At 39.7% G+C, this 13,151-nt stretch overlaps 1 protein-coding gene across 4 annotated transcripts in view; it reads left to right on the top strand.

The window, feature by feature from the left end:
* The window catches only part of Brwd1 (bromodomain and WD repeat domain containing 1), a 79,883-nt gene that overhangs the window by 15,194 nt on the left and 51,538 nt on the right, over positions 1 to 13,151 (top strand). For all 4 annotated transcript variants that reach the window (XM_050162064.1, XM_050162063.1, XM_050162062.1 and 1 more), the window contains exons 7-9: positions 235 to 395; positions 1,409 to 1,630; positions 11,945 to 12,045. In XM_050162064.1, coding sequence (XP_050018021.1) covers positions 235 to 395; positions 1,409 to 1,630; positions 11,945 to 12,045 — 484 coding nt within the window. The remainder of the gene's footprint in view (positions 1 to 234; positions 396 to 1,408; positions 1,631 to 11,944; positions 12,046 to 13,151) is intronic.

Below are 13,151 nucleotides of genomic sequence, written 5' to 3'. Positions count from 1 at the left end.
ACTTTATAGATGCAGTGGAAGTCCTGGTATAGTGTGATCACAGTAGCAAAAAGTACCACATTTTAAATTCCTTGTTGACTTAAAGTAACTAAAAATGGTTCTGTTATAGTACAGTAGAATTAGGACAAAGTGTGAGTCATTTGGATTTCTCAAACTCTGGAAATTGTTTTGGGATCTTTTTTAATTTTACATGCTGGCTCCCCCTTAACCATTTCCGTTGTTTTTATTTCCTAGTGGAGATACATCGAGGAAAACAGCTCACAGGGTGTTCCACTTTTAGCACAGCGTTCCCAGGAACTATGTACCAGCATATAAAGATGCACAGGAGGATTCTCGGACATCTGTCTGCTGTGTACTGTGTAGCATTTGATAGGACAGGACATAGAATCTTTACAGTGAGTGAACGTCTTACTCAATTTGGTACTGCCTGGAGTGCTGTAGCATCCTTGACAAGGGGCATGGAGAGGCTCTTACGTCCCATCCACAGACATTTTGATCATGGAGATGTGGTGCAGGGTCTAAAATTTTGTAGTTTCTTAAGTATTACTTCAAGTGATTGAGCAACACAGTCAGGTCTGGGCTGTGTTGAGAGTGGAGGGTCCTGTATAACTCCTGGGAGGTGATGATGAGTTGAGGCCGGCTTCAGAATAACGGTGCTCTCTCTAGCTCTGTTGCCATGCAATCTTTGTTTTCAAATAATAGAAAGTACATAACTAAAACTTCCTCTTCTAGGACATTTGAGACTAAAGGAATTAAGTTACATTGAGATTAATCCTACGTTATCAGTAAAAAGCTCCCTCTTACTCTCAGGAAATCCCATAGGTGATGACTCATACTTACATGGATTAATCAGTCACTAATTCATTATATTCATTTCTGTATTCAAGGGGTTATTTGAAAATTAAGAGTATGACTTCCAATATTTTTAAAGACTAAAATAATTTTTTAAGTGGATTAAAAACATACTCAGCTGTGTTGATTGAACAGTATCTGGTTTGAGATTGTAAATTTGAGGCTTGTTTATTTCAAAAGAGCGTGCTTTCCCCACTACGGTGTGTAGTCTGGTCCCAGGAATTTAGGTCTGTCCCAACTTTGATTTGTAGCTTGATGAACTAACTTGCTCCTGTAACTGGTATTGGGGAGTGGGAACTTAGGGTTGGGCCCACTACATTCTTGGGAGAGAACTTTGTGAACACAGTAGTATATGGGAGAATCTGACTCATAGATTTTGTGTAAGCTTTCTGCTTTGGAGAGAAATGCTAAGTCTGTGTGTTCTGGTGATAGCAGTAGTAATTACAGTATTTGGCTGGAAAGGAGAGGAATAATAGTTAATAAGGGTGGTATCATTCCTGTCTCAGTTTCGTGGATGCTGTGTTAACATTTGTATTGGGGTGTTGCTTTTTCTTAGGGGTCAGATGATTGTTTGGTAAAGATTTGGTCAACACATAATGGCCGCTTGTTGTCTACATTAAGAGGCCATTCTGCAGAAATTTCAGACATGGCTGTGAACTACGAGAACACACTGATTGCAGCAGGAAGCTGTGATAAGATCATCAGGGTGTGGTGCTTGAGGACCTGTGCCCCAGTTGCTGTGCTGCAAGGACACACGGGGTCAATTACATCTTTGCAGGTAACTTCTAGCCCACTGACACCACAGTTTAACTTTTGGAATGAAATAGTAAGGTGATGTGATTATATGATGTTTTAAAAACTTGATTGTTTCTTTTTTAAAATTGATTTTTATTTTGTGTGTGCGTGTTTGGCTTGCATCTACATCTGCACCATTGTGTGTGCAGAAACCTGAGAGGCCATCAGGGGGTTGCTTGTGAGCTGCTGTGTGTGTACTGAGAATTGAACCCATGTCTGTGTAAGAGCGCTGAGTCACTGAGAGCGCTTGACAGCTGAGCTATCTCCAGCTCAGCTGATAATGTCTTTCTACAGATTATGGAAGAATAATGTGTAAGGATGCAGAGCTTTCAGAGTGATGTACTGACCGCTTTGAAGCTTATGGTTGAATTGCATGAAAGCCTGTTACAAACTGGCAATGGGTTATTTTTCTGGTGCATTTTGATGAGTTGATTAAATTAGATAAAATCTTCCTACAATAAGTGGGAAGTTGTTTTTAAATATATACATGAAGTGTAGAAAAATGTAGTGGGTCTCTGTGGCCTGTCAGCTTAACTTTTATTTTAATTTACTTTTTTTTTTTAAAATAGATTGTTTTGAGGTCTACGTTTTTCTCTGCTCCCCTCCCCGCCTCGCCCCTCCCCTTCAACCTTCTCCCATGGTCCCATGTTCCTAATTTACTCAGGAGATCTTGTTTTTTTCTAGTACTCATGTAGATTAGGTCCATGCATGTCTCTCTTAGGGTCCTCTTTGTTGTCTAGGTTCTCTGGGATTGTGATTTATAGGCTGGTTTTCTTTGCTATATGTTTAAAAACCACTTATGAGTGAGTATATGAGACAAATATATATGATATTTGTCTTCCTGGGTCTGGGTTATCTCACTCAATATGATGTTTTCTAGCTCCATCCATTTTCCTGAAAATTTCAAGATGCTATAATCTTTTTCTGCTGTGTAGTGTTGCAAGTGTAAATGTACCCCATTTTCCTTATCCATTCTTCGGCCAAGGGGCATTGAGGTTGTTTTCAGGTTCTGGCTATGACAAACAAAGCTGCTATGAACCCATGTCCTTGTGGCACGATTGAGCATCCTTCGATGTATACCCAAAAGTGATATTGCTGGGTCTTAAGGTTGTTTCCTAATTTTTCTGAGAAATCGCCACACTGATACCCAAAGGGGCTATACCAGTTTGCATTTCCACCAGCAATGCAGGTGTGTTCCCTTTTACCCCACAACGTCTCCAGCATACATTGTCATCAGTGTTTTTGATCTTGGTCATTCTTACAGGTTTAAGACAGAATCTCAGAGTTGTTTAATTTGCATTTCTCTGACTGTGAATGTTGAGCATTTCTTTAGGTGTCTCAGCCATTTTAGATTCCTCTGTTGAGAGTTCTTCATTTAGGCCAGTACTCCATTTTTTTTATTGGATTATGTGATCTTTTGGTGTCCAATTTCTTGAGTTCTTTGTATATTTTGGAGATTAGACCTCTGGCTGATGTGGGGTTAGTGAAGATCTTTTCCCATTCTGTAGGCTGTTGTTTTGTCTTGTTGACCATGTCCTTTGCTTTACAGAAGCTTTTCAGTTTCAGGAGGTCTCATTTATTGTTTCTCTCAGTGTCTGTGCTGCTGGGGTTATATTTAGGAAGTGGTCTCCTGTGCCAATGCATTCAAGTGTACTTCTCACTTTCTCTTCTATGAGGCTTTATGTTGAGGTCTTTGATCCATTTGGGTTTGAGTTTTGTGCATGGTGGTAGATATGGATCTATTTTCATTCTTCTACATGTTGATATCCAATTATGCCAGCACCATTTGTTAAATATGCTTTCTTTTTTCCATTTGATATTTTTTACTTTGTCAAAAATGAAGTGTTCATAGTTGTGTGGATTAATGTCCAGGTCTTCGATTTGGTTCCATTGGTCCTCCTGTCTGTTCTTATGCCAATACCAGGCTGTAGCTCTGTAGTAGAGTTTGAAGTCAGGGATTGTGATGCCTCCGGAAGTTTCTTTAGTGTACAGAATTGTTTTGGCTATCCTGTGTTTTTTGCTTTTCCATATGAAGTTGAATACCATTCTTTCAAGGTCTGTGAAGAATTTTGCTGAGATTTTGATGGGATTTGTGTTGCATCTGTAGATTGTTTTTTGGTAACATTGCCATTTTCATTCTACCTACCCAAGAGAATGGGAGATCTTTCCACTTTCTGGTGTCTTCTTCAATTTCTTTCTTCAAAGATTTACAGTTTTTGTCATACAAGTCTTCCACTTGTTTGGTTAGAGTTACTCTGAGATATTTTATGCTATTTGTGGCTATTGTGAAGGGTGTTGTTTCTCTTAATTTCTTTCTCAGCCTATTTATCATCTTGGAGGAAGGTCATCTTTCTATCTTTTGTTTCATTGGTTAAGTAATAAAGAAACTGCTTGGCCTCTGATAGGGTAGAATTTAGATAGGCGGAGTAAACAGAATGCTGGGAGAAAGAAGCAGAGTCAGGCAGTCGCCATGATTCTCACTCCCGACACAGCCACAGGTTAAGATCTTCCCTGGTAAGCCACCTCATGGGCTACACAGATTATTAGAATTGGTTAGATCAATATGTAAGAGCTAGCCAATAAGAGGCTGGAACTAATGGGCCAAGCAGTGTTTAAAAGAATACAGTTTCCGTGTAATTATTTCTGGGTATAAGCCATGCGAGCGGCCGGGTGCCGGGGACACAGCCCCGCCGCTTCTTATTACAGCATCATCTGTGTAAAAGAGGGCTACTGATCTTTTTGATTTAATCTTGTATTCTGCTACATTACTGAAAGTGTTTGAGTTGTAGAAGTTCCTTGGTAGATTTTTTAGGATTGCTTATGTAAACTATCATATCATCAGCAAATAGTTGAGAGTTTGACTTCTTCCTTTCCGATTTGTATCCCCTTGATCTCCTTTTGGTGTCTTATTGCTCTGGCAGGACCACAAGAACCATTTTGAACAGATATGGAGAGAGTAGACAACCTTGTCTTGTTCCTGATTTCAGTGGAATTGCTGTGAGTTTCTCTCCATTTAGTTTGATGTTGGATGTTGACTTGCTGTATATTGGCTTTATTATGTTTAGGTATGTTCCTTGTATCCCTACTGTCTCCAAGACCTTTATCATCAAGGGATGTTATAATTTATTGAAGGCTTTTTCAGCATCTAATGAAATGATTGTGTTTTTTTTCAGTTTGTTTATATGGTGGATTATGTTGACAGATTTTTGTATGTTGAACGTTTATTCTCTGGGATGAAGCTGACTTGATCATGGATTATGGTTCTGATGTGTTCTTGTATACGATTTGCCAGAATTTTTTTTAGTATTTTTGCATCAATGTTCATGAGTGAGATTGGTCTGTAATTCTCCTTCTTAGTAATGTCTTTATGTGGTTTGGATATCAGGGTAATTGTAGCCTCATAAAAAGTGTTTGGCATTGTTCCCTCTGTTTCTATTGTGTGAAACAATTTGAGGAGTATTGGTATTTGTTCTTTGAAAATCTTGTAGAATTCTGAGCTGAAACCATCTGGTCCTGGGCTTTTTTTGGTTGGGAGACTTTTGATGACTGTTTCTATTTCTTCAGCAGTTATAGGTCTGTTTAATTTGCTCATCTGGTCTTGATCTAATTTTGGTAACTGATATTAATCCAGAAAGTTATCAATTTTCTTTAAGTTTTTCAATTTTGTGGAGTACAGGTTTTCAAAATATGACCTGATGATTCTCTGTATTTTCTCCATGTCTGTTATGTTCCCCTTTTCATTTCTGATTTTGTAAATTTGGATATTCTATCTCTGCCTTTTGGTTAGTTTGGATAAAGGTTTGTCTATTTTGTTGATTTTTCTTTAAGAACCAACTCTTTGTCTCATTGATTCTTTGTATTGTTTTCTTTGTTTCTATTTTGTTGATTTCAGGTCTCAATTTGATTATTTCTTGCTGTCTAGTTCGTATGGGTGAGTTTTCTTTTGTTCTAAAGTTTTCAAATGCTCTGTTAATTCACTAGTGTGGGATTTTTCTTTATGTAGGCATTTAGTGCTATGAACTTTCCTCTTAACACTGCTTTCATTGTGTCCCATAAATTTGGGTCTGTTGGGAGGTCATTTTCATTGAATTTTAGGAAGTCTTTAATTTCTCCCTTTATTTCTTCCTTGACCCATTGATGATTCAGGTGAGCATTTTTTAATTTTCATGTGTTTGTGGGCTTTCTGAAATTAGTGTTGCTGTTGTATTCTAGTTTTAAGCCATGGTGATCTGATAAGATACATGGGGTTACTCCATTTTTTTTTTTTAATTTGTTGAGGTTTGTTTTGTTACCGAGTATGTGGTCAATTTTTGAGAAGGTTCCATGAGGTGCTGAGAACAAGGTATATTTTATGTTTGGATGGAATATTCTATAGATGTCTGTTAAGTCCATTTGAGTCATAACTTGTTAATTCTCTTTATTTCTTTGTTAGTTTTTTTGTCTGACTGACCTGTCCCGTGGTGAGAGTGAGTGTTGAAGTCTCCCACTATTAGTGTGTGGGGTTTAATGTATGTTTTAAACTTTAGAAATGTTTTTTTTACATATGAGGGTAACCTTGTATTTGGGGCATAGATGTTCAGTATTGAGATTTTCTCTTGATGGATTTTTCCTGTGACTAATATGAAATGACCTTCTTTGTCTCTTTTGATTTTAGTTTGAACCTATTTTGTTAGATATTAGGATAGCTATAGCAGCTTGTTTCTTAGGTCCATTTGATTGGAAATTTTTTTCCTAACCTTTTATTGTGAGGTGATGTCTGTCTTTGAGGTTGAGGTGTGTTTCTTGTGTGCAGCAGGATGGGTTCTGTTTTCGTATCCAATCTGTTAGCCTGTGTCTTTTTATAGGTGAATTGAGTCCATTTATATTGAGGGATATTAATGACCAGTGATTGCTGTCTCCTGTTAATTTAGTTTTCATCATTGGTGATGTTAATTTTTGTGTTTTTCTCTTCTTTGGGAATTGTTGCTGTGAGATCATCTATTGTCTGTGTTTATGCGGATGTGGTCAACTTCCTTGGGTTGGAGTTTTCCATCTAGTACTGTGTTTGTACTGGGTTTGTGGCTAGGTATTATTTAAATCTGGTTCTGTCATGGAATATCTTGTTTTGTCCTTCTCTGGTGATTGAAAGTTTTGCTGGGTAGAGTAGTCTGATCTGGCATCAGTGATCTCTTAATGTCTGCATAAGGCTTGACCACGACTTTCTGGCTTTCATTGTTTCTAATGAGAAGTCAGGTGTAATTCTGATAGGTCTGCCTTTATATGTTACTTGGCCTTTTTCCTTTTAGCTCTTAAAATTCTTTCTTTATTCTGTATGTTTAGTGTTTTGATTATTATGTAGTGAGGGGACTATTTTTTTAATCCAGTCTATTTTGGTGTTCTGTAAGGTTCTTGTATCTTCATAGGCATGTTTGTCTTTAGGTTGGGAAAGTTTTCTTCTGTGATTTTGTTAAATATATTTTCTGTGTTTTTGAGTTGACCTCCTTCTATTCCTGTTATTCTTAGGTTTGGTCTTTTCATGTTATCCCATATTTCCTGGATATTTTGAGTTACTTAAGCTTTTGTTAGATTTAATGTTTTCTTTGACCTCATGATGAATCCATTTCCTCTATGGTGTCTTCAGTGCTTGGGATTGTCCTTTCCGTCTCCGGTAGTCTGCTGTTCATGCTCGCGTTTGTGGTTCCTGATCGTTTCTCATGATTTCTGTTTCTAAACTTCCCTTGGCTTTTATTTTCTTTATTGTCTCTATTTCAGTTTTCAAGTCTTGAATAGTTTCTTTTATATGTTTGATTGCTTTTTCTTGTTTTTTCTAAGGGATTTGTTGATGTCTTCCAATTTTTTGTTTATCTTTTCCTCTTTTTTAATTTGGAAATTTCTCATTTCCTCTTTAAGAATTTCAAACATTCGGACATTCTCCTAAAGTTATTTTTTAGTTCATTTTCTTCTGCTTCATCTGTATTTGGTTGTTTAAGTCTTGCTGTTAGAGAATCACTAGATTTTACTGGTGTTGTGTTGCTCTTTGTGGTGTTGCGAGTGTTCTTACCTTGTCTACACATCTTTTTCCTCTAGTTTGTGTTGTTGGGGCTGTGACTCTGGTGATGAATCCTATAGTGGTCCTGGCTCAGGTCTACTCCCTGGTCCCAGACTCTCGCCCAGACCTGCAGAGGTCTCTGGTAGGTCCCAGACTCATGCCTGGATCCGCAGAGGTCGCTGTACCTGCTCCTGTGGAGTTGGCTGTCTCAGAGCAATGGTACTCTTTGGTGTTCATGAATCGACCTGCAGGGCCTGGAAATATCAGCTGTCCTGTCAGAGCTGCTGCTGTCCTGTTAGAACCCATTGATTGCTGCCTTAGGACCATCGGCTCAGCAGGAACTGGAAATGTTGCTGTTTTCTGTTTTTGAGGCCGTTTCTGTGTGTAGCCCTGGCTGTCCTGGAACTCAGATACCCACTTGCCTTTGCCTCTTGAGTGCTGAGAGCAAAGGTGTGCGCATTACACCCAACCTCTGATTATTATTATTCCTCTTTAACTCACATTTCTTAGGTTGAGTTAAATTGTTAGGTTTATGAGGCTTTTAACTACATGTTGTTGCCGTTAAGATTTGGTTAAATGTGCAGGGAGGGTTCCATTTTCTTATGCAGCTTTGGTGTAGAGTTCTGTGATAAGAGTGACTTGATGCTTCTGCTGTTTTCACACATACGCTTGAAATGTTATTCTTGGCCTGGAGAGATGGCTCAGTGCGTAAAGGCAATTTCTGCCACGTCTGATAACCTGAGTTTGAGCCCTGGAAGGAAAGAACTGAGTCTCTACCCATGTGCCATGATGTATAATAAAGCTGTTCATTCTCATGTGAAGATAATGTTTCAAGTTGAAATTCATTAAGGTTTTTAGGCGCCCATTATTTCTAGGCAATAGATTATTTTTTGGAAAAACTTTTTTTTTTAAAGTTTTGAGACAATCTCCTGTTGCTTTGGTTGATCTTCAACCTGGTTTGTTACCAAGGGTGACCTTGACTTTATAATCCCCAGCCTCTACTTCCTTCCAGAACTGGAATTACAGGTGTGTATTGCTACACCTATTGAATTACTAGCACTAGAAGCACAGACTTCAGGTACATCTGGCAAGTACTCTGCCAGCTGAAATACATTCCTCACCCCGAGAAGTCTTTTCCACTTAAAAATGAATAAAAACTAGCATGTGTCATAGTTATTATGTTCTGATGGACCTCCAGGAAGTAGAGCGGCTATGGAGGAGCCTGTGCTCTTTGATAAAATACATTTGAGCAGTGCTGGAGCGCGGAGGAGTGCTAGCTTTGCCTGGAGCCATTCTGTTAGTTACGTGGGGCTGGCCACATTTGCTTGCAGTCTGCTGGGCAGGCTCGGGACTGACTGTACCTCCTACCAGAGCACTGGGCTGGGCTCGTGGTTTCCTTGAGTTCTGTGCTTCCTGTTATTGATCCTTTAAGAGGATCCTTAAAATTCAGTGACAGCATCATTCAGTTTGTTGAGATTACGACCAGTATTTAGGCACTTGGTATAGCCCTGGCTGGCATATAACTGAGTCCTGCCTGTTTGTGTTGATATTAAAGGCATTGTTTATGGTGTTGCCTATAGGAAGATTAGGTAGAGGATCAGAACACAAAGGATGACAAGCCTGTTTTAGCTGAGAATAATGACAGGTTTTAGTATTTGCCTTTTAAAGAACTCCAAATAGTCTATTTTCATTTAATATAATTTACATCCTGAAAAATATAAGTATTAAGGTGTAGTTACCACCAGAGGCAGAGTATTCTCTAGGAATGGAATGTTCAAAGTTTCCTGGACTTCTTTTTATTTTAAAGATTTTTTTAAAATTTTATGAGTGTGGTTGTTTTGCCTGCATGTATTTCTGCACACCAGTAGAGTACTGCAGTTCAGACAGTTGTGAGCTGCCTATGGGTGCTGGAAATTGAACCCAGAATCTGAGAAAGCAATTAGTGCTCTTCACTGCTGAGCTACTCCTCCAGCCCCCAAGACTTGTAGAAGCACCACACAGATGAGACAGGTGAGGCTTTGTCGTGGGCAATGGAGTTGTCACTATGAGATGAATAAGGAAAGCCCAGAGAAGGAACTTGTACTAAGAGGTGTTTGGTGCTTTAAAGGGGCTTACCTGGGGTGTTGAGCAGGATGTATGACAGGAATCATGGGTTAAGGGAGGAAGGGAATAAAAACTAGGGTCTGTTGTAGAGGGTTTTAAAGATAAGAATGGCCCTGTTGTAACCAGAAGAGTTCCATCCTAGAAATAAAGATGATCCAGAACCAAATTTACCTGCCCAGAAACCGAAGCCCAGTTTCAAATGATCTGTTGTCCTGAATGAGGAATCACCAATATGGTGCAGGCTAAAGGCATAAGTTGCTTCATTTAGAGACAAGCAAACATAAGGCATAAAAAAGGAATATTAAAGAAAAATGCAAATTAAATAATAAGAGCTGAGCTTTACTGGACAGGAGAAACGCAGTGGTAAATAAGACAGAATGGAGATCTACAGGTCTGAGTTGGGACTGCTTGTGCTTAAATACAGTTAGCCAGTATGAATAAGTAGAATCAATCCACCAGTGAGCCAGAAGCGCAGAAGCAAGCTCTACAATTAAAATCCTTAACTGACTTTTAAGAACCCAGTGGCTGAAGCTCAGTTTAGTGACTCAGGCCTTTAATCTCCAGCGGGAGAGTCATGTGTTCAAAGCAAGCCTGGGCTGTATAGCAGGATCTGTTTCTTAAAAAAATCAGAACTCCAACTCTCAAAAGGAATGCAGTGGATAAATTTAACAGAATATGGACACAAGAAGAAATTGAAGAAAGAATTAGTGAGTTGAAAGGTCAGAAGAGAAGAGAAGAGAAGAGATAGCGTAAGAGGTAGGTTTTGACTAAGTTAGCTACTCTATTGTAATTGACATTCCTCCAGGGGAAGCACAGAATGAAGCAAAAAACACTTTTATAAAGTGTGTGGATTAGGATCAAAAACCCTTTGCCATTGTTCTTGAGTTCTCAGTAGTCCTCATTGTCCACTATGTTCAGCAAGTCCGGTTTTATCCCATGCTTTTTCAGACCCAGGCCAGCTGGCCTTGGTGAGTTCCCGATAGAACATCCCCATTGTCTCAGTGTGTGGGTGCACCCCTCGCAGTCCTGAGTTCCTTGCTCGTGCTCTCTCTCCTTCTGCTCCTGATTTGGACGTACTGGCTTTGGGGGAGCCTAGGCAGTTTGGATGCTCACCTTACTAGACCTGGATGGAGGTGGGTGGTCCTTGGACTTCCCACAGGGCAGGGAACCCTGATTGCTCTTCGGGCTGATGAGGGAGGGGGTCTTGATCAGGGGAGGGGTAGGGAACTGGGAGGTGGTGGCGGGGAGGAGGCAGAAATCTTAAACAAATAAATAAAGTGTGGATTATGCACATACAGAGTAAATATTAAAATGTGTGGATTATGCACATATAACAGATTAAATAATAGAAAGTACAGATTAGGTGGTGTGGTGGGCAGTGCTTGCCAATACCAGTATTCAAGTGGCCGAGACAGGAGGATTACTCTAAATCAGAAACAGTGACTTAAGTAGAGACCCTGTGACAGCAGCACTTGCCATAGAAGTGTCAGAAATCAGTGTCTTAGTCCAGGCAGGAGTTGGCAGGCTAGAGTGGAGTAAAATGTGTGTCTGGAGGGAGCTTTGCTGCAGAACACATATATATGACTTGAGTAAAAAAAAATTGTTTGCTTGTTTTTGAGAGATGATATCTATATATAACAGCTCTGGCTGTCCTGGAACTTGCTCTGTAGACCAGACTGTCCTTGAACTCACAAGAGATCTGCCTGCCTCTGCCTTCCTTAGCTGCTGGCCCACAAATGTCTTTCTTAAGCAGATGCTACAGTAGCACTTTGTTTTCTTTAGTTTTATTTTGTAAGGTGTGTAAGTCACTGATGAGTTTGAAATGTATTATATTCTCAAGCATGACCCCATCTCCTGTACCACCTATAGTTTCCCACATTTAAGATGTCTTGTACTAGCCTGGCAGTGATGACTGGAATCCCAATACTTTGTGGGGGGCAGAGAGGCAGGCAAATCTCTGAGTTTCAGGCCAGCCTGGTCTACAGAGTGACTTTCAGGATAGATCCCTGCCGCCCCCCCCCCCCCATGTGAGTTAGTGTGCACTCTTAGAGTTGTCACTGTGCTGACATCACCCTCATCAGCATGTCAGCTGGTGTGAACGTGGGACCTGCTAAGCTGTAACTAAGGGGCGATAGACAGAGACTCATGTGTGTTGTTGACTTTCAGTTTAGCCCAATGGCCAAAGGACCTCAGAGATACATGGTCTCCACTGGTGCTGACGGCACTGTTTGCTTTTGGCAGTGGGATTTGGAGTCCTTGAAATTCAGGTGAGTGACTTACATGATGTTTTAATGTGATGGGGACAGTATAAAAGGAAAATACTCTCCTGAGCTTAGTTTGTCACTGTATCAGCTTCACTGGAACAGGAAAGCTTAACTTTTTCATTGCTCACATTTGTAAGCAAAATCAAACAACAGATAATTTAGAAAAGACAGAGAGTTAGGAGTGTACTCAGAAGCGTTGACAGGAGCATTGGGCTCAGGGACTTTGCTGTTAGAGAGCAGTGGCTACAAAGACAGGTGGATCTGTATAGGTGGGTCTCTGAGTTCAATACCATCCTGGTCTACAAAGTGAGTTCCAACCAGGACAGCTAGGGCTACACAGAGAAACTCTAACTTGAGAAAAGGAAAAAGAAGCAAAACTTTTTAAAAAAAGATTTACTTATTTATTACGTATACAGTGTTCTGGCATGTACGCCTGTAGGTCAGAAGAGGACACCAAATCTCTTACAGATGGTTGTGAACCACCATGTGGTTGCTGGGAATTGAACTCAGGTCCTCTGGAAGAGCAGTCAGTGCTCTTAACCTCTGAGCCATAATATTAAAAATAAAATTATATAATATATGATATATATTATATATAATAATATATCAATGCAGGCGTTAATATGTTTCTAAGATTTATTTTATATATAAGTGTTCTATCTGCATGTACATCTTTAGGCCAGAAGAGGGGGTCAAACCCCCATTATAGATGGCTGTGAGCCATGATGGGGGTGTTGGGAATTGAACCCAGGACCTCTGGAAGAGCAACTAGTGCTCTTAACCACTGAACCCATCTCTCTAGCCTGAGAGATTTTATACACATGTACACACATATTTTGTTATTGTTGTTGTTATTGTTGCTTGTAGACAAAAGTTTCTGTCCAGCGTGGTCCTGTAACCCTTCAGTCCCAAAGAAACACATAGAGGTGTATATTAATTAAAAACTGTTTGGCCTGTTAGCTCAGGCTTATTATCAACTAGCTCTTACAATTTAAATTAACCCATAATTTTTGTCTTTGTTTAGCCCACGTGACTTGGTACTTTTTCTCAGTAAAGCATTCTCACCTTGCCTCCTCTGCATCTGGCTTTGACTGGCTCTCTGCAGTTCC

The sequence above is a fragment of the Alexandromys fortis genome, unplaced genomic scaffold (genome assembly GCF_014885135.2).
Source record: "Alexandromys fortis isolate MF-2015 unplaced genomic scaffold, M_Fortis_MF-2015_v1.1 scaffold_128, whole genome shotgun sequence".
Lineage (NCBI taxonomy): Eukaryota > Metazoa > Chordata > Mammalia > Rodentia > Cricetidae > Alexandromys > Alexandromys fortis.
Note: the sequence above shows the minus strand (reverse complement) of the source record. Positions and strands in the feature narration are given on the sequence as shown.